This window comes from Lipomyces doorenjongii (assembly GCF_038497915.1).
Source record: "Lipomyces doorenjongii strain NRRL Y-27504 unplaced genomic scaffold V1508scaffold_5, whole genome shotgun sequence".
NCBI lineage: Eukaryota > Fungi > Ascomycota > Lipomycetes > Lipomycetales > Lipomycetaceae > Lipomyces > Lipomyces doorenjongii.
The window spans coordinates 55837-76406 of NW_027118072.1; the positions used below are offsets into that span (position 1 = coordinate 55837).

The 20570-nt window shown below is 48.2% G+C and overlaps 6 protein-coding genes across 6 annotated transcripts; 4 read left to right on the plus strand and 2 right to left on the minus strand.

Moving 5' to 3' along the window:
* Positions 1–267: 267 nt before the first annotated feature.
* On the plus strand, positions 268–3448 carry V1508DRAFT_395108 (DNA mismatch repair protein MutS; the record flags this gene model as incomplete). Its single annotated transcript, XM_066938038.1, has 7 exons — positions 268–753; positions 802–1055; positions 1106–1141; positions 1194–1423; positions 1476–1597; positions 1648–2536; positions 2583–3448. 7 exons carry the CDS (start codon positions 268–270, stop codon positions 3446–3448), a joined length of 2883 nt encoding a protein of 960 aa, XP_066798148.1.
* Positions 3449–3663: 215 nt separating this feature from the next.
* V1508DRAFT_430294 (velvet factor-domain-containing protein) lies at positions 3664–4885 on the minus strand (the record flags this gene model as incomplete). Its single annotated transcript, XM_066941904.1, has 2 exons — positions 3664–4407; positions 4475–4885. 2 exons carry the CDS (start codon positions 4883–4885, stop codon positions 3664–3666), a joined length of 1155 nt encoding a protein of 384 aa, XP_066798149.1.
* Positions 4886–7742: 2857 nt separating this feature from the next.
* V1508DRAFT_430295 (uncharacterized protein) lies at positions 7743–11221 on the plus strand (the record flags this gene model as incomplete). Its single annotated transcript, XM_066941905.1, has 4 exons — positions 7743–7993; positions 8046–10731; positions 10783–11037; positions 11087–11221. The coding sequence occupies 4 exons, from the start codon at positions 7743–7745 to the stop codon at positions 11219–11221; spliced, it is 3327 nt and encodes a 1108-aa protein (XP_066798150.1).
* Positions 11222–11825: 604 nt separating this feature from the next.
* On the minus strand, positions 11826–13869 carry V1508DRAFT_380718 (iron hydrogenase). The gene is made up of 2 exons (XM_066937680.1): positions 13546–13869; positions 11826–13487 (listed from the first exon to the last, which is right to left on the minus strand). Exons 1-2 carry the CDS (start codon positions 13639–13641, stop codon positions 11961–11963), a joined length of 1623 nt encoding a protein of 540 aa, XP_066798151.1. The 5' UTR covers positions 13642–13869; the 3' UTR covers positions 11826–11960.
* Positions 13870–14102: 233 nt separating this feature from the next.
* On the plus strand, positions 14103–16399 carry V1508DRAFT_217532 (uncharacterized protein). Its single transcript, XM_066936255.1, has 3 exons — positions 14103–14308; positions 14380–14542; positions 14597–16399. The coding sequence occupies exons 2-3, from the start codon at positions 14525–14527 to the stop codon at positions 16130–16132; spliced, it is 1554 nt and encodes a 517-aa protein (XP_066798152.1). The 5' UTR covers positions 14103–14308; positions 14380–14524; the 3' UTR covers positions 16133–16399.
* A 1608-nt stretch (positions 16400–18007) lies between these two features.
* On the plus strand, positions 18008–20551 carry V1508DRAFT_380725 (major facilitator superfamily domain-containing protein). The gene is made up of 2 exons (XM_066937681.1): positions 18008–18816; positions 18872–20551. The coding sequence occupies exons 1-2, from the start codon at positions 18403–18405 to the stop codon at positions 20159–20161; spliced, it is 1704 nt and encodes a 567-aa protein (XP_066798153.1). The 5' UTR covers positions 18008–18402; the 3' UTR covers positions 20162–20551.
* The last annotated feature ends 19 nt before the right edge of the window (positions 20552–20570 follow it).

A 20570-nucleotide genomic window follows, 5' to 3' on the forward strand; every position in this document is an offset into this window, starting at 1 on the left:
ATATATTTCATTGTCACTTAAACACTTAACGGTCTGACCGTGGTTTTTGTATTCGTTGTGGTCTCGGAGACGTACCATAGGAAGTTGCACCTGATCACGTGCATTTGTGTACGCGTCTGCCAGATGATTCTTAATTGCCTTCCATGGCGAAGGTTTCAACGACAGCGCCCAGGCACGGTCATATCAATCAAACTACATCCACCTGCCATCACTTGTGCTTATTTACACTTTTATAGGGAATTTTCTCAACACGGAACGACTGTCATAATGCCTCGCGGCGGTCGTGCGTCTTCAGTCGCAACAAACGATTCATCCGCCACTGTAACGTCTCGATCATCGAGATCATCATCAGCTACGATCAACAAATCCAAAAAGAAATGGTATCCCCACTACCGCGCCAAATCGCGCTCCAAACCTCCACCATCCTCGTCGTCGACACCAAACACATACTTGGCAACCGGCGCGCGGGTCCGATCTGACTCCTCGACGTTTGAGGGCCGCACAACATCAGTGTCATACCTCGCGACGGAATCCAGGGCATCCTCAAGTTCTGGACGCAGAATATCACGTCCTCCGACGCGCGTGCCGTCGCGCAGTATGACGACGTCAAAAGCTACGATGCGTCCGTATTCCGCGATGTCGAATCGCCAGACAGGTCATGCTGTGTGTGCAGTTACTGAAGGACGCGGTGTTGCGGCTACTGTCGGGCTATGTTTTGTTTCGGTTGATACTGGCGAGTGTGTTTTGTGCGAGGTATTTAACCCTTATTCTGATGAGAGGATTGGCGCTAACGCATCATAGATTGTAGACTCCCAGACATACATCCGTACTATCCACAAGCTAACTGTTTACGACCCTGTCGAAATCTTGATCGCAAACTCAACGATACAGCCTATTAAATCGAAGCTATGCTCTATTATAGAAGACAACCTACCAGGCGCCAAGTTGATTCCTATTGCAAGGAAATATTTTAACGAGAGTATTGGACATGACTATATTTCGCAGTTATCGTTACCGAAAGACTTGGAAAGTATCAGAGTGCTTATTGCTTCGAAGTATGATTCCTTGCGATTGGTCGTGGAGCACGAAGAACTGACTTAGCAAGGTTCTTCCCAGTCTGCGCGTTAGCTGCCGTTATGAAGTATTTTGTTTTCTTTTAACCAAACGCTTGCAGCTTGCATACTGACCAACAGATACATTGAGCTTAATCTAAACTTAACATTCGCAGCACACTCCCTCCGAATTCGCTACGAAGGCAGCGAAGGAAGCATGCTAATTGATTACAGCACTGTCCGAAATCTGGAACTAATCCAAAATATTGCGAATCCAAAGGGTTTGCACTCGTTACTGGGAATATTGAACAGCACGAGTACGCCAATGGGACTTCGGCTTTTGCGGTCAAATATTTTACAGCCATTAACCGGTTTGTTGGGCCTGAATGTGGTCATGAGGGTGGTGCTAACGATGGGTGGCAGATATGGCCACTTTGGAGTCCAGATTAGACTCATTGGAGGAATTGACACAAAACGAAGAGTTATTTTTTGCCTGTCAGTCTTCTCTGAAGCCATTCCAGGACTTGGACAGATTACTGACTACAGTAAGTCTATCCTTCAACCTGCGCAGCTCCAGTTCAGCTGACATGCCCAGTTAATATCTATTCCAACGAAGCCATCAATTAAGTTTTCCGAGCAACGCATTAACGACATTATCCTGTTGAAGCAATCCGTATCATGCATTCCAACCACCGCGGTAGCTCTCTCCAGCTGTCGATCTGATCTCTTAATTGCAATCAGACAACTGTGTGCGCATGAAAGTATCCAGCTCCTCCGCAACTTGATCGACGACTGCATAAACGAAGACTGCCAATGGGCCAAGACTCCCGTCGAACTCCGCAATCAACGCTGTTTCGCCGTCAAGCATGGCCGTAATGGGTTGCTTGACGTGGCGAGAAGGTCATATAAAGAGGTTACAGAGGATGTTATGGCGCTGATTGCGCAGCTGAAAGAGGAGTACGACCTTGATGGCCTTGAGTCGCGGTTTGAAATTGCGAGAGGGTATTACCTCCGCCTATCAATCACTGGATGGCAGAACTCTGGAGAGATACCATTGCTTCCTGAAGTCTTTGTAAACCAATCTGTCGTGAAGCGACACTATCTTGAGTTCACGACGATGGAACTAATGAAGTTGAATGCGAAATTACGTGATGCTTTGACAGAGATAATGCTAATGTCAGACGAAACAGTTGAGAGCCTAACAGAAAGTGTGCGGGTGCAAATCCCTGCTTTGTATAAGGCTTCCGAGGGAATAGCGATGCTTGATATGCTAGTTTCTTTTGCGCATCTGACGACGTCGAGTGAGAAGGGGTATGTACGGCCTAGGTTTGACCAGACCGGCCCGGAAGGGACCGGTTTGTTGGCTGTCAAAAACGCGAGACATCCTGTCAAAGAGGTTATTATGGCGAAGAAGGGTAGTAGGTTCGTTGAAAATGATGTGTATGCCAGTAAAGAAAGCTCCAGGTTTCAGATCATCACTGGAAGTATGTTTTCAATGGTCGCTGTAATACCAATTAACTGACAAGACAGCAAACATGAGCGGTAAGTCTACATATCTTAAACAAGTCGCGCTGCTCTGCATCATGGCGCAAATAGGCAGTTTTGTCCCTGCCGAACACGCCACGTTTCCAATTTATCGCGCTCTGCATTCCCGTGTGTCAACCGACGATGGCACTGACTCCGTGATCTCTGGACCGTCTTCGATCTCGAATCCGACCGCTGGCACAGGAACAGGTGCAAACGGGACCTCGACATTTGCCACCGACATGCGCGAAGCGGCGTTTATCCTTCAGAACGTAACGAATCACAGTCTGGTTATAATCGATGAGATGGGCCGCGGATCGTCAGTCCGCGATGGGTTGGCGATTACTCTCGCGATCTCGGAGGCTTTGGTTGACAGCAATGCTACAATATTCTTCTCGACTCATTTTCTCGAGATCGCGGAGATTTTGGGCGGGCGAGTCGGGGTCGCGAATTTGCACATGCGGGTGGATATGGAAAATGGAAGTGCTGGTGGTGCTGGCAAACTGAAAATGCTGTATAAAATCGCGGACGGGCGGAACACCTTGAGTACTCATTACGGTTTGAAACTAGCCGGGGTGCTACCGTTCCCGAAACCTATGCTCCAGCGAGCAACTGAGATAGCAGATTCTTTGACGGCCGTAGGTGAAGCTACACGCCGAACCGGTGAACAGACGAGCATTGCGAGGAAACGCAAGGCCGTGCAAGAAGTTTTTGTCAGCTTGCGTAGTCTGTACGAGTTTTGTGAGAGTAAGTTTGGGGACGAAGACGGTGAGGATGAGGAGGATGCGAAAGCGGTTGTGCATAATGATAAGATGATCGCGACCTGGCTTGCTCGGTTGCAAGAGGAGTTTGTGAATAAGATGAGTTTATAGGGTTATACTCGCTGTCCGAGACGATTAACAATTTAGTATAAATTTTTTGCTATTAGCGAAACGCAGATACAAATACATATTTAACAAAACACCAAGTATCTATAATAACTACGTTAACTCAAGCAAACCTATATGCATTGCCAGATCGAGCCAAATTGATTCAAATTACCGTTATATTCGCCAGCACCATTTCATGCATAATAACGACAACCATCTCACAATGGCTGCTGCTGGGGGTCTTCGGCGTTCTTCTTTTGATCCTTACGAATGGGGATCTTTATGCCCTGCATGGCAAAACACCTGCTTAATTCCGTACTTTCAATCACGCCCGGAAACCTCTTTGCGATGTATACTCTAAATGGATTGGAGAAGCACGTGGCTTGCACACGAGCGGTGCCAGTATTGACGACCATTACGGGCTGTTGCTGGGCATTCGCGTTGTCGCCCGCGTGCGAATTAGGACCGTTTCCGTGGGTAGACGGTGCAGGCGTGGATGAGGACTGGGTGGATGCAGGAGGAGGCGACAGCGGCGATCCGAGGTTTACGAAAGACGCTTTCAGTTTGAACTCGCCTTCTGTGCGGACGGATAAGTCCTGCAGAATAAACCAGACGCCTAATTTTCCTTGTGTATCATGCAATTTGAACGCCGTTGCCACGACGCTGCCGATCAGATTCTTAATTGGCGGGGCTACAAAGGTAGGTGTTTGGAGCGCATGAGGCTGGGATATTTGTCCGTGATAAGACTGGTGCATGACTTGTGAGTGTACGGGTTGCGTTGTGGACGCGGACAGCGGTAATGTGGACACGAGTGATAGATTCTGGGTTTCGTCGACAGACCAGAGCTCGACGGTGAGTGCGTAGAAGGAGACGTCCAGTTTGGAAATATCGGCGTCCTGGCCAGTGGTTTTATCCTTGATTAGAAGTTGAATACATGGCGGGGGGGTCAGTGGTCTGCGATCCTGGGTGACTGTCAGCTCGTCTGAATCTGTACATTGAAATTACGACGCAACGTCATTAGGAACGTACTTTATCGCCAAAACCGCACATTCGCGCGCGAATAGGTTGCTGGGCTACCAGAAGTTGGTAGACATATGGCTCTGACGGGTCGTCGAGGACCAAGCGCGGACTCAATCGGGGCGTGAGTTGACCCGCGTATAACTGCGGCGCGCTTATATGGTGAAGCGGCGGGGGAGGATGGGGGGGTAGATAGCCGTACTGCACTGTTGAAGTTTGCTGCTGACCGAGGAGTTGTGTGGACATGTTCGGAGGCAACTGTTGTTGCTGTTGCTGTTGTTGTTGTTGTTGCTGTTGTTGCTGCTGCTGCTGCTGCGCGTGATGACCTGGGATCTGAGATTGAGATGCAGGGACAGGAGCAGGGGGTTGCTGCTGGCCGGGGTAGATCGGGAAGTTGAAGCTCGGAGAGAGCGTGGATGACATGGCGATGCGGTGCAGTGAGGTACTGATGATGTGGAATGTCAGTAATTGCGGGAACGTGGAAAACTATAGACGGCAGGGAGTCGGGAAAGAAGAGATATACCCGCGAGTCCGAATGTCACGAACACTAATGATGAAGGATACAGCGCATGCGCGAATTGGTTCGATCGATAATGCGGTGGATTAAAAATATCCGTAGACAGAGCAATTCCCCGGACAGAAAAATTCCGCGGACAGGAGATCGCATGTAGGAATGTTTTGAATCGCAGTGTGCTGTGGGCCTCGACTCAGGCGATGATCTGGTTCGTCTGACGCTTTTGTGCCAAGTAGACAGCTCCAATAGAGCTCTGAGTCACTCACAGCAGAGCAGAGCAAGCACAGAATGAGGAGCTGAATGTATGTATATTCATATATCTTGGTTGGTTAGACTCAACGCGTCCCCGACGCCGACATGCTGCGTCACCGTTCGACCGGCAGCCCGCTTGTGCCGCATCTGAGCACGAGCACCATCCAAGCCGGCACCTCCCGTTGCGCACACGGCAGACACCGGTACATATTAAATGTTATATCTCCATTGGGTTCTATTAATGGCTACGCCTACATAAATATTTAACCAATATACATTCGATTTAATATACACCCCCCAACGGTAATGAATTATCGTACACTTGTGTTAAAATTCAACCAAATAAACGCCTGATAATTGCTCCCATCTCTATCCCGCTCCTGATAGGTCATTCCCAGCCAACGCTGAGATCTAAAAATTATGCAAGTAACATATAACAACCGGGGCCAAAGTCTATATCCAACATATGCGTGTATTTCCATGTGGATGAGCGAGTGTATGTGGTATGTCAGGTGTGAAATATTAGTGTTCCGGTTCTAGCCCATCCATTTGTTGCACCAACTGCACAGGCAATGTTCTCGGGTAACTAGCGCAGTCAAAAATGTGGAAAACTATATGTCTCTATTAGCCACTACTTTGATACGTTCCACAACTTGTGCACACTTTTGACTTATCGATAGGACGCCGGCATATGTGGCATGAAGAAACATATCCATATATCGACTGATCGTCCCGGTCTCTCCGAATTTCAATCAAATGACAATTTCTGCATATCCATCCTTGTACGTAAACTATCAGCATCGTAATTGACCGTGATAATAACAAATATGAAGCATACGTGGTACGATTTCGCACGAGCAACGCCCGCGGATTAGTGCAGACCGGCAGAAATTGCACACGCGTCGAGACCGCTGAGTATACGTTGTCGGTGCGGCAATTCCTGATATACAATTCTACACATTGTCAGAATCTGCAATAAGTTCCTGTTTCGTCTCCGACTCACAGTGCAAACATCGGCACCACACCGGAAACACGTGCTCTTCTGCGTCGCCCAGCGGCAAGCGAATGTAGCTTCAGAGCAGCTTATCGCGAGCTGTTTCAGAAATTTGTGATATATCGAAGACCCTGCGATAATATGATTCGCATAAGAGTGCACAAGTCGAAGGCTTTTGAGATCATTCACACCAATGTTCTCGATCAGTCCTACCAGAATTGGGGGACGGGAGAGAAGACTAAAGAATTGTGCCTGTTGGCCCGCGGACACCAGCGACGACTGGGAAGTGTTTCCGCCGCTGCTGAGCATGTTGTCGAATGCGCCATCGTAGCCAGAAGTTAGTGAAGAGAACGACGACGATGTTGGTAGCCCTGGTGCTGCGTCGTCAATAACAAAACCGGCGACAGGGGTGCCGAATAAAGCCATGACAACATTAGATGCGTCTCTCGTCGGCTTGTTGACAAAGGTGGCAGTGTCGATTTTAACGTGAGTGGATTGGTTTGGATGGACGCAGCAGAGTGCGGCACCGGCAGCACCCAAATAAGACTGGACTTTCTGTTTTCGTTGGCTGACGCATCACAGCTGCTCATGTTAAGGATTACTCAGCTGGACCACTTGTAAAGGCCAAATAGGTCTCCGTCACGTTGATAAGGGTATAATTGCGTTCTGATTTGCGAGTGATTATGTTCTAATATATTGTTGGTCAACAAACAACGTAACTGATCAACCGCACATGAGGATTTTCTTTAGGTCGGCATGAAAACTCCTAGCCATCTAGCTCGAAGTCATTAGAAGAATATGCGAACCAGGTTTTGGTGTAATTGTAAATATTAGAAATGAACAATGCGAAGCTACACATTATGTCGGACACTCTTAGCCTGACTTCCGGTTTACTTAGCGACCGCCTTACTAATCTTAGTTTTGCAGGAATAGAGATCCGGTACGGTATAGCCTATTCAGGCCATTCCATGTAGCTTGAACTGCCAATTACTGCAGCGAGTGTCATAGGTCAGTCAATCATATATCTTGGTCGGTCAAACTAGCAATCAGAGTGTGTCCAATGCTCACCAGAGGTCTGGGCGCAGCTGAGGATCTAGGCTTGTACTTTATCTGGGAGCATTGTGAAATATGACTCAGCTGTGTTAGTGGGTTCGACAGTTTGTTGATTTTATAAGAATTCTGGCGGATTTTGGTACTGTTTATAGCATAAAAAATTTAAAGCTTACTACTCAAAGTTATAATATGTTGAAAAATAATATCAAACTGTCTCTAAGGCGGGTCCCCATTCCTGTGAGATAACCAAAGATCTGTAGAGTTTGTCCACAAACGCAGTGTCGAAGTTTAAGCATTGACGGGCTAATTGCGAAGTTTACACCGCTCCATACACCAATTGACCACTGCATAGTCGGCTTTATTTTCGTTCCTCGTGATTCTATTCTCTGCTTTATTTAAGAGACAGCTGTATAGCTTTCGCGACTCTTCCAGACGCAGAATACAGCGTCTCTCATGATTCCAAGCAGATGGCGGGCCGTGGTCGAGCAACCTTTTCGATATTCGCGCCCGTCGACTGTGACGAGGACTCGGTGCCCATGAACGATGTAGACAGGCATATGACCTCTCATGGCTCGTTCGTCGGATCGTTTCCATGGCAGACGTCCGCCGTTGGACCGCGCGACGAATGGTCTGCCGTGCTATCGATGTATTATTCTATGGTTATGGCGGCACCGTTTCCTGCAATGCTGTGCTATGGTCCCAATTTGATCATGTTATAGTATGTGATATCCCTGATGTTATGGTGAAACATGTGTTAACTCCTGGATTAGTAATGCTGAGTTTGGGCGAACAGTCGGGCTCGACGACACAATGTATTTCGGCCAGGCATTTTCCGACGTATGGTCCGGATCAGACTTGAGCGCAGAATTATCAGAAGGCATAACAACATGTATGGCGACTGGAACCGCAGTCGTTAAACAGAATCTGCTCAACTTTGTGTACCTAAGTCTCGATGGAGACCAGCAACTCTATGCAGGACCGATTAACAAGGAAACTTACTTCTCTTGGACTATGACACCGATAAGCGAAGTGGATGGGACGATGGCCGGTGCATTTGTGACAGCCAGAGAAACGACCGATGCGGTTTTGTACGAGCGACGGATGCAAGTTCTGAAAGAATTGTACGATGCCACTGGGTCGGCTGAGATTCTCCCCGTGCTATACACGCAATCGGTATCCGTACTGCGCAAGCATTGCGCTGAGGATATCGCCTTGTTCGGATTATACACATATGATACTACAAACGACAAAGTACTTCGCTACAGATGTGGCTTCGGCCTGCGCCAGAACCCCGAGAAAATTACTTTCGACCCCAACCCGGCATTGTTCGAGCAAGCTATTCTAGACACCAGCTCCTCAGCAGTGTACATAACAGCCAAAGCTGACGGGTTCCGACAGTACATAGAATACGATCCCACGCGGGGGTGGAGCGACGAGATTAGTGAACTGATTTTTCTGCCAGCCATGAGGGATAACAATGTCGTCGTAGGTGTCGCAGTTATCGGACTAAATCCTCGACGAGAATTCGACGAACCATATGAACTGTTTCTGGAGTTGCTAGGACGACAACTGGCTACTGGTATTGACAGTCTGCGACACATTGAGGAGACTTCTGATAAGCTTAGCTGGGAAGTTGCGGTTAGCTTACGAAAACGGGAAGAATTGGAGGGTTTGTTATTGGAGAAGACTAAGCAATTGAAAATTAGCGAAGGACGATTCAGTCGCATGGCTAAGATCTTGCCTGCTGGTATTTTCCTAGCCTCGGCTGAGGGTGAGATCATTTACGCAAATGAGGCGTGGTATAAATTGTCGCATCTCCCAAAAGAAAACAATCCGTCTTTCTGGATCAAGTCTGTGCACCCCGGTGATCGGTCGCTTGTGCGGGATAGTTGGAGACGGGTAATGCAAGGCAAAGAAGAGCGTATCGAGTTCCGGTGGGCGAGACGAAGAGGGGAAGCCACGACTGTCGAACGATGGTGCGATAGTGCCGCGTCTGCCGAGATCGACCCGGATACCGGCAAAATCACACATATAACAGGCGTCTGGTCGGATATTACCGAGCGGAAACAAGCCGAGGCATTGCAGCGGCAGCGAGCAGATGATGCCGTTGAGCGGCGAAGACAGCAAGAGTACTTTATAGATGCTATTTCTCATGAGATGCGGAATCCTCTTAGTGCCATCATCCAGAGCGTCGAAGTTGTTTCTGAAAAGATCGATTCCGTTGTAAGCAGTTTGAAGGACATCCAGACTCAGAAAGATGAGCTCGCAGAGCCCATGAAGGAGCTCGAAGAAAGTGCTGATTGTCTGGACACGATTCAACTGTGTACTTCACATATGCGACGGATCATTACCGATACTATTAATCTCAGCAAAATGGAATCAGGCCTTTTCCCAATTAATGCAGAAGATTGCCAGCCACTCGAAGTGGCCAAAGAAGTCATGAAGATGTATGAGAACGAGCTCAAAAGCTTATCAATCACGCATTCGATTGAAGTTGGCGACAATTTCCGCAATCTCGGTATCGACGTCGTGAAAATGGATCCGCGTCGAATATCACAAATCTTGATCAATCTGGTGTCGAACGCCATGAAAGTTCTTACGACTAGTGAACGAAAGCATATCGCGGTCAAGCTCGAGGCGTCGTTGTCGAAACCGATTCTTCAATTTCACAATAATTCCTCATTTTATGTGCCTCAGTCACGCAACCTCACCACAAATTTTGCCAACTCCATTTCGACCTCTCCTACTAAGTCACTTACTGTTAACAACAGTCCAACCGCCGCGATCAAGCCGTCCGCCTCCATGACATCATTGCAACATACAGCTCCACTGGCAATGGCAACACAGAAAACAACCGCAAATCTGAGTTCATTCGTGTCGCCACCAATAACTGCACCGCCGTCGGCTCTGAACGGAACGACTGTGCCGAGGACAACATCGTATGCCGCACTTGCAGCTGCTCTTTCACTGTCACCGTCATCTGTCGCAGTTAACACTCCGGAAGCAGCAGCGCATAACGAAAGGAATACCGTGTACATCATGTATACAGTTAAAGACACTGGCTCGGGCATGGATCCCGAGCAACTCGCAACAGCGTTCCGCCGCTTCACTTCCCACTTCACACCACGCACGCACGTAAATTATGGCGGTTCAGGCCTCGGTCTGTTCATATGCCGCAAGCTCGTCGAAAGCCAAGGCGGTGAAATTACGGCCGAGTCCAGGACGAACGAGGGATCGGAGTTTTCCTTTTACATTAAGGCGAAAAGAGTGAAGGGTAGCTCTGTGCCGTCCGGTGTGTCATCGCCGGTAGTACCGTCGTCTCCTGCTACCAGTCCCTCAGTGCGTGTGCCCTCTGTCAGTGGATCTAGCAGTGTACAGCTTAGTCAAAAGCAGGACAAGAAAGTTTCGAAGAAGATTGAGAATCCTCACGCTGGAAAGAAGATCCTAATTGTTGAGGTATGTGTGTCTTCTGCAGACAAATTAATATAAGGATCTAATGATCATTAGGATAATTTGATCAATCAGAAACTACTCCAGCGACAACTCCAAAACGCAGGGTTTGTCACGCTTGTCGCAAATCATGGGCAAGAGGCCGTGGATGTAGTTTGTGCGGGCGAGAATCCTGACTGCTGCGTGATGGACTGCGAGATGCCTGTTATGGATGGTGTCGAAGCAGTTCAGAAAATAAGAGAACTCGAAAGCAGCGGAGATGTCAAGGCGCCGAGACTTCCGATAATTGCACTCTCAGCGAACGCTAGACAGGTTAGTGAATGTTTTTGTGTATTGTAGATGCTGTCTAATTGTATGATAGGTGCATGTTGATAGAATGGCTGCGGCCGGATCGGATCGGTATTTGACAAAGCCGTTCAGTTTCACGCATCTCATTGAGGTTGTAACGGAATTGCTCACCAGCGGTAGTCCAGAATGCACGAAAAATTCACAATGACATAAGCGCTGACATTCACGTCACCGTTCGTTCTCACTTTCTTCCTAATTTCAATATATACGTATAGTTTCCTTCACTTCAATTGGGTGTTTTTTGGTCTTTCGTTATTGATATGTGTTAATGTTGTGGTAAGGTCGGAGTTGCACTAGACTTCAAAATGGGTAATAACTGCAGAATCTTTCTATTCCTTATTGAATTCTTCGAAAGTTGAAAGTCTATCTGCGTAGTGGTAATTAGGCTGGCTAACGGGATTTTGTACGATATTAATTTGTATTTACTAATAGATTGGCTGTAAATCGATATCACCGTATTGCTGAATCTACAGCGGGCCAGTAACCAGTTGTGGTATATGTGGTTTCTCTTGAACTTGAACTTGATCTGATGATGGCAGAAGGAGATTTCAATCAATAAAGTATGGACCTAATGCAACACGCGACCGTGTCACAGTCTGTAGTTTTAACGGTTATATGATCGGCGTGTTTCTTTGACTCCAGCTGCACCACCTACATCCTTGGTAGTCTTAACGCGAACCGCGATGAAGGTTTCGTACATACTCCAATCTGGCGCGGGCGGGCGATGGTTTTTTCCAAGTCGCAAATCCTAACCTACACGATTCCATTGTGATCTTTTTATTCCTATACTAATGCCTCAAACCATAATGAACACCAAAGAGCATGTCTAGTAAACCCCAATTTTATCCAACCAATCTCCAATGCTACCCAGCGCAAAATTCCACAAATTACCACTTGTCCCCGACTAGAACAGCTGGGACAGCGTCTTTAGCATCGAATCCTTCTACAGCTCGATAGGACGTCGTCACAAGGCTGTCAATATCGGGACCCCAGATCGTTGCAGCCCATTCCTGTACAGCGCGCCTTTCAACAACTGAAGACCGCATGCTCTTGTATTTATTTTCCACCATATCACGCCATTCCTTTAAACCAACAGCATCGCCATCGCTAGTCGGAGCACCAATTTGACCGCCACCGTTGATACATCCGCCCGGACAAGCCATAACTTCAACATAATCATACTCAGAGGGAGATAACGTTGCAATAGCCGCGCCAGCACTCTTTTTCGCTCGTGCAGTTACGACAGATCGGGCCCCAGTTTTACTACCAGTCTTGAGCTTTCTGACAAGATTCTGGATGTTTCGGAAGCCATAGACTTGTGCTGCTTTTGCGACAACTTCTTCTTTGTTGCCGTCAACGGTAACTAGATGGTATTCCACCATATCTGAGTTTTTGCCCGGGATGATTTTCAAATTCGTCGTCTTGCACTCAACTTTCGCTATTTCATCACCAAGTGCAGCAAGCACGTGCCATAAATATCCACCCGATGACGATCCCTCAGATGATTCCCAGCTCTTCTCAACCGGCCACAGCTTTGGTGCCATAGCCTGAAAACTCCCCATGCGTGCGTCCTGAGCTTCAGAGATACTCATGAAGTCTATATGTTCGTCTAACAAAAGCTGTACGACCTCCTTTGTCGTAATAACGCAGTCCACATCCCGAACACCTTCGCCAGTAGCGAAATCAGGCCGTGACGCCTCGAGCTTTTTATCAAAACACGGCATGACGCTCACATGGTAAATATCATCTGCAGAAACATCCGCCTCTTCGGAAATTAGTCGCTTGAGTAGAGATCCTGTAATCTGTTGGGGTGACTTGATGGCTGACAAATATGGCAAAACATGTGGATGCGTCTTCTCGACGTAGCAGATCCAACCTGGACATATGCTCGCCAACACCGGTCGCTTGTGTTCCACTGACAGACTATTGATGTCTGCGAGTTTACCGGCCTTCAGGAGTACTTCCTGCGCCGAATATGCTAGCGAAACTTGGCGGCCGACTCCAGTGCCAACCAAGTACTGAAAACCAAGAACATCCCTGAACAATGTCACCAATTTGGCGTCAACTGCGTCGACAGAAATATTAAACGCAGCAGCAAGCGAAGCTCGTGATTGATGCGATATCGACGCGACGAATACTCGTTTCGGCTTCATTATTTCCATATCATTGATATCTTTTGGAACGTGTTGCCCGCGTGATTGTCTTAAGACTGAGAGTAACTCTGTATGCGATTGTAAGGATACCAGGACTGATTCCGCGGAGGTAATGCACCCACTGCAGGCTAAGCAATCCGACAAGTTGATCTGTGCCGGTGTAAGCTGGGTTGCTACTTTTGAGGTCGCATTGCTTGATCCATCGTCGATTGAGACTTCAACTGGATTGCCACTTGCATCTATTTGGATCTCTGTGGGTCCCTGTTAAGACTTGGTTAGTATAACTTGCAACAAAGGATGTGTCGATTTAATGACTTACATTGGTATCTGATCTGTTTACAACAACAGGATTAATGCAAGCTAACCCTGGACCAATAAAATCGTTTAGATCCTGTGCTGACAATATAGCACTCATTTTGCCACACTATGGGTGCAAGAACGCTCTCACAGGTTGATGTAAAACGGACAAAACTAAACAATAAATAAAATAGATAACCAGCTGGGCACCGATACTGCAAAATGTTATGCGCCGGTTAGACTTATTGACTCGGATATAGGATGATCAAACCTATGCACTAGTGAAATCCCTTCAAAGTATGGCGATGGAATCAATTTCACCATTTAGTGACTGCGTATAGTTTTACAAATACATGACGCACTAGATTTTTGAGAGTTTAGGTTTGGTAACCATAAATGGAAGTTCGGAGTTTCGCATATACGTATATGCCTTATCTGTCCAATAACAGTTTATGCCATTAGCGTCAAGCACCATTCGGAATACAGCCGCAAATGTTGGTCACGTGCCCAGTGTACAGTTTAATCGCTGCGACTCAGTAGTGGGGCCGATAACCGGGACTACAGCTTATCGCCGGGCTACGGGCCGGCGAGCAAAGGCCATCATGAGCCCATTGGAACGGCGAATTTTTGACAAACTAGATTAGACTTGGGCCGATTAACACGAAATCTACACGAATGGCAACCAATTGAGTGGAGATAGAGATTGAAGAATTAATTCTGTGAAGAGCGGAGTTTGTGGCGTTTCAGGGCTGGATTTTTGGGTGTCGGACAAACTACAGGCACAGGTACGCCTAATAAACATGAATTATCGCCTAAATTATCGTGACGGGTGCCATAACTCTAAACTCTTGTATAGTCCTCGGCCCATACTTCCCCATGCATCTGCTTCCATTAAAAATCCTTCACAGCGCCGCTTGCCAGCTTGCTCTGTCCTCAGTCCACAGTGCTAAATCCACCAGCAGTTTCCACTTCCCAAAGTCAATTGATTGAGTGTCGTCGCAATGGATTTCGAGTTTGACGTATGTACAATTGTCTTATCTGTTTTAGTTTTTGCACGTACTGATCAGCTGTAGACTCTTATAATCAACGGAAAGATCGCAACGGCGTCGGAATGCTTCAACGGAGACATTGCCATCAAGGACGGCAAGATCTTTGCTATGGGCCCTGATTTGAAATCGCTCAGAGCCAAGTCAGTGATTGATGCCCAGGGCGCGTATGTCACTCCCGGTGGCGTTGACGGACACACGCATCTTGATCAGGAGAACACTCCTGGTGGTCAGGGCTATCCCTATCGGGGCTGCGATGGCTTCGAGTCTGGATCCCGCAGCTCCATTGCGGGCGGTACCACCACTTTCGTTGCATTCGCCATGCAGCACAAGCACCGACCCGACCACACTCTCTCAGATGTTATTGGCCACTACCACGACCTTGCGACTGGCAACTCGTATTGTGATTACGGCTTCCATCTGATTATTACGGACCCCACTCCTGAACGTCTGGCGGAGTTCCCAAAGTTGATTCCAGATTTCGGTATTTCGTCTGTCAAGCTCTACATGACGTACGACAGTTTGAAGCTCAACGACTATGAGATCTTGCACACTATCTCAACCGCTCGCAAGGTCGGCATCACACCCATGATTCACGCCGAGAACGTTGACATCATCGCATTTTTCTCTGAGGAGCTCGAGAAACTTGACCTCCTTGACCCGTACTCGCACGCTCGCTCTCGTCCTGCGCTCGCCGAGCAGGAAGCGACGAATCGCGCTATCGTGCTCTCCGAGGTTATGAATGTGCCCATCCTTCTCGTGCACGTCTCCTCTCCCGGATCTGTCCAGCGCATTCGCAAAGCGCAGGGCAAGGGTCTTCCTATTTATGCCGAGACCTGCCCGCAGTACCTCCTCCTCACCGACTCCGGGCTGCAGCACCCGAACTACGAGGGTGCCAAATGCGTGTGCTCTCCACCTCTCCGTCCATCGAAGGAGGACCTCGATGGTCTCTGGAACGGTTGCCGCAACGGCACGTTCACTATCATCTCGTCTGACCACTGCCCGTTCCGAATGGATTCGGACGTCGGCAAGCATGTTGCGATAAAGGACTCCGGAAAGGCTGGTGGTGACTGGCGTTTGATCCCCAATGGTATCCCTGGTATAGAGACCCGTATGCCACTCATCTTCACTTTCGGAGTCTGCACAGGCCGTCTGTCGATCGAGAGATTCGTACAGCTCACGTCTACCAATACTGCGAAGTTGTACGGCATGTACCCAAAGAAAGGCTCCATTATTCCTGGTGCGGACGCGGACCTCGTTATCTGGTACCCGCAGGATAAGTATAAGGCGAAGGCGCTCACCAATGAGATGCTGCACCACGATTGCGATTACACTGCATTCGAGGGCTTGGAGGTGCTCAATTGGCCGCGTTTCACTATTCTGCGTGGCCAGGTCGTCTGGGATGCTGATAAGGGTGAGATTACCGGTACGAAGGGCTACGGTGAATACGTCTCCCGTGAGCCTAGCTGGTTCGCGAAGAATCAGATCTTGTTTGATGATATTACGCAGACATCCTGGAAGAATGAGTGGCGGCCTGAATTTGACAGACCCTCGTTCAAGTAAGCATAGCTGGAGCGGGGTGGGGTTTGGCGAGGACGATTTAGGTCTAAGTGTATAATTTTGTTAATATATGTCTTTGACTAATACGTTGATGAGCAAGCGATGGGATCGTTCCGGTTCTATTTTGTATTCGTCAAGCCTTGCGGGAAACCTGTGGTCAAACGATGGTGTCCCGGGCCGTACCATACGTCTCACATAGTTTTGTTATTCACGCAATGGCAATTCAGCGTGCGAGCAGAGATCACATACTAGATACCTCGAATGTACACGCGAAACCAAGTTACTCAATATGCTGACGCTATGGTATGGTCGTGCACGGCTTCAATGCTAGAACTGATAGACTATTTAGCGGTGCCCTTTCTGTCAATACAGAAGACATATTTCAGGCACTCTACAAGCAATTACACGTCAGCGAATCCCGCGGACGGTTACTACCCCCGACTTCTGAGTCTGGTGGCATAAACAGTGTGCTGGACATCCTGTACATATAAACAGTTGGAGGTGACCCTCGATGTGCGAACTCCAACAAGCAGCGCCATGCTCAGGTATTTTGGTAATAATTTTAGTGTAGTGAGAAAGCGACATTTTGCGATTAGATCAGGGTCGCATTCAACTTTTCCAGACGAGTTTCGACTCCTTGGGCATAATTTTATCGTTCATGCACATCCCAGCTCCGCATTATCAGTAATAATCAACCATAAAATTTGCACTTGCCACAGTGTGCACGATCTCGTCTATAGTGTTGGTTATTGATGAAACGACGTAATTATTATTCCCGTACAGCCGATCGCTGCATACATAGGAAGCCGCCGCCGCCCGGCGGCGACAGGGGCCGGGGCGACCTCATTAAGGTTCTAGCATTGTTTAAACGGCATAAAATAGGGTTCTAAGTTCGGGCATCTCCACAGGCACCCGCGAGCTGGCCCCTTATTTCATCAGATGACGATTTGGTGGCAAGGGAAATGGTTCGCAAGTTTGTTTTGTCAGGATTTTTAGACTCTTTGGCAGTGAGGTGCTAGGGAGGTTTGACTGCTATAGTGCTATTAAGACGAAGCGATACGGATTTACTTTCAAGCTTCACTAATTACGTCAGCAAAATACTGCCAAAATAGAATAGCAACTGCTGAAATTCTGCAATCACAGCAAGAATTTACTGCAATGATTGCTGGTGATGTGCTCGCCTATACTGCCATCCTGCATTTTGCTAAGGAAGAGCGACAGGAACCCCTGCCCTATTGTATGCCAACTTGCCTGGTTCTGGGCAGAAAATAGGTTCCTTGTGCTCCAGTATGGTTAAATAGAATTGCATTGATTGGCGGGTCTGAAAACTTGGTCACGACTGACAACAATACCAAATGGTTTGTGAAGGAAATATTGCAGCTATATTTACTGCCAACATCGCAATAAGTGCCTGTTTACTTCTAAATATGTGGAAGCTACATCCAGGGAAGCTCCTCTCTTTTGGGCTACACGCATATGGAGAAACTTGATGCGTCTAATGAGGGTCTGGTTTCTGAACGTAGAGATTTTTACAATTCTTGCCGGTGTTCGGCTTTGGAGAAATAATTGCATTGATTTGTTAGAACACGAGTCAAAGGATGTGTAGAGTAAGTCCGAGAGCCTATATCAAACAATGAAGTAGTTTCTGAATGCTGAGTATTTGTGGGAGCAATATACGTCGTATGGACTGTCTGCGGCAAGTAAACGATACTGCTGGGAGCTCAAGCGGAGCCGGAGGATTGGTGCGGCTCGAGTTGCGGCGCGCGAGCGTGACGGTCTGCGCTAGACCCGAAGCGGTATAGTCTGTTGCACGTGGCGCTGACTCAGGAAGTCTAATTGGCAGGTATTTTTCTCTCGTACCGCTAACACCGGCGATCCCCGCTCGCGCTCTGCAGACCCTGAGCAGTCCGTCGACAGGCACGCTCCTCCACTGCTCGAGCAGTTGAGATTGATGAAGTGTAGAGGCATGGCAATGAGCGCCTGAACGGCGGACGGTCCGTGTTCTAGAAGCCGGTGTCGGTGTATAACGAGTTTGGGGATGCGTATGCTGGAGTCGCGCGGTGCCGGAGTCGGCCGCAGCTACAAAGAACGGAACCCACTCAAGGGCTCACTCATCGGCCTCCGTACGAAGATCATAACGACCGGCCATCAGCGGACATGCTTATGATTGACATACATAGCCCGCTGAAAATTATTATATTAGTGCCCGCCAACTCCCCTTCGGGTACTACCCTCCGCACCTGTCGACGTATTCAGTCACCCTAGTCTGTGCAATGCCCACCAATTCGCTCTCCGCCACCGCCATTGTCCCTGCCACCGAGCTGCAAGACGATATAAAGGACGAGTCCGCGCCCCTCCTCAACGAACGCATCGATCGCGAGGCCGCAGCTGAGCTTTGCGTACTCGACATCGAGGCAGACGCACCAAATGACTTGCTAGAACAGCAGGCCATACAGTCCAGATCCGTTGCTCTCATCTTCCTGTCCCTTTATATCGGCGTGTTCCTTGCCGCTCTCGACGGTACTGTCGTCGCTACTCTTCTCGCCCACATATCTTCAGAGTTTCACGAGTTCCGGTCAGTCTCGTGGATTGCGACCGCGTACCTTATTGCCGTTTCTGCCTGCCAGCCGTTGTATGGCAAATTGTCCGACATTCTTGGCCGCAAGACGCTGCTTCTGTTCAGTAATGTACGTCACCTTATTGTATTTTTACTTCGTACGTTCCTACTAACACGTCCTCAAGGCCACCTTCGCCATTGGCTGTGTTTTTTGTGGTATTGCAAACAATATCTGGTTCCTCGTCTTTGCACGTATCGTTGCTGGTATTGGTGGCGCTGGTCTCACCTCGCTCTCGTCAATCACCTTGAACGATCTGGTTCCTCTCCGTCAGCGAAGCTTGCTCCAAGGCGTCGGCTCCGTCCTCTACAATGCCGGGGCATCGCTCGGTGGCGTTTTCGGCGGTTTTATCACCGATGCTTTTGGCTGGCGATGGGCTTTCCTCCTCCAAGTTCCGTTTATCGTTGTCTCTTCAGTCGCTATCTACTTCAATCTCAAGTCGAAGCCCACGCCTGTTGCCTCCGACTCGGTCTCCGAGACGGCCGACAAGCTCTCTCGAATTGACTTTGCTGGATCGATCACTCTTGTGCTTTCGCTCGTTCTCTACCTCCTTGGACTGTCCATTGGCGGCAACTACGTCTCTTGGTTCTCCTTTCCCGTGTTTGTCGCATTCTTCCTCGGTACCATCTTCCTTGCTGCATTTATTTACGTTGAGCTTTATATCGCGAAGGAGCCGGTCATTCCAATCACTCTTCTCAAAGACCGCACTATCTTCGGTGCTTCCTTCACCAATTGGCTGATCATGATGATTAACTACACTCAGCTGTTTTACGTCCCGATCTATTTCATCGCTATCCGAGGAATCTCGCCAACCCAGGCCGGTACCAACATCATCCCTAGCTTCCTGGGCTCGGCGTTCGGTGCGATCTTCTCTGGCACCGTCATGCGAACCACCGGACGATACTGGTGGATCACCATTTCATCAGCCATTATCCTCACCTTCGGCTCGATCTTGATCAACAGCTTCGGCTTGACGACACGTAAGTGGGCTCAGGTCTTGTACATCATGGTAGCTGGTCTCGGCTTCGGTGGTCTCCTCAACTGCACTCTCATCGCGATGGTCGCCGCCGTGCCACCAGAACTCCAGGCTGTCACGACCGCGATCCAGTACGGCTTCCGAGGTACGGGTTCGACTGTCGGTGTTGCCATTGCATCGGCCATCTTTCAGAACATGCTGGGCAAAAAGCTTGATCAGTACATCGTCGGTCCGGACAAGTTTGACATCATCAGCCGCGTGACCGATTCGATTGAGGATATCGACAATATTCCTGGAGAGTACAAGCCTGAAGTAGTGCAGGCCTATCTGGATGCTTTCCACGGAGTGTTTTACTTTGCCATCTTCCTTGCTGCTACGGTCATTATTACCTGTGGTATGATGAAGGAGCATGTATTGCACCGTACATTTGACCGAAAATAACGAGATTTTATTTGGTCAAGCTAGGGTTTGGAAAGGGTAGTCGCATTACTACATTATCGGAAGGTTTACAAAAGCATTATTATTACAAGGGTCAAACATTAATCATTAGTTTTATATATATATATAGTTTAGGATTGTGTTTATCGGTGTTATATGTTGACTTTTCCTTTCGATGCATGATATCTCAATCATTCAATTCACTATCTCTCTTTGCAGTCTCTGATTTATTATGTTCATTTAGTGAAGCATGGTTTGGTTGGTTTATGAGGAGCATTTATTTTGAACGTACACATTATTATTTTATATGTTGACCTATGTAGAGTCACGGAATATCAAGTAATAATGTAAGTCCTATCGAATTACAATTGCAGAATGCCTTTTTGGTCTGGCACTCACAAGATTCGTTTTT

What these genes read in the sequence shown, in the direction of transcription:
- V1508DRAFT_380718 (XM_066937680.1), bottom strand. Translation starts at nt 13,641, where the DNA reads ATGAGTGCTATATTGTCAGCACAGGATCTAAACGATTTTATTGGTCCA. An exon ending in TAAACAGATCAGATACCAAT is followed by an intron (nt 13,488 to 13,545) that starts GTAAGTCATTAA and finishes AAGTCTTAACAG; the next exon opens with GGACCCACAGAGATCCAAAT.
- V1508DRAFT_380725 (XM_066937681.1), top strand. Translation starts at nt 18,403, where the DNA reads ATGCCCACCAATTCGCTCTCCGCCACCGCCATTGTCCCTGCCACCGAG. An exon ending in CGCTGCTTCTGTTCAGTAAT is followed by an intron (nt 18,817 to 18,871) that starts GTACGTCACCTT and finishes CACGTCCTCAAG; the next exon opens with GCCACCTTCGCCATTGGCTG.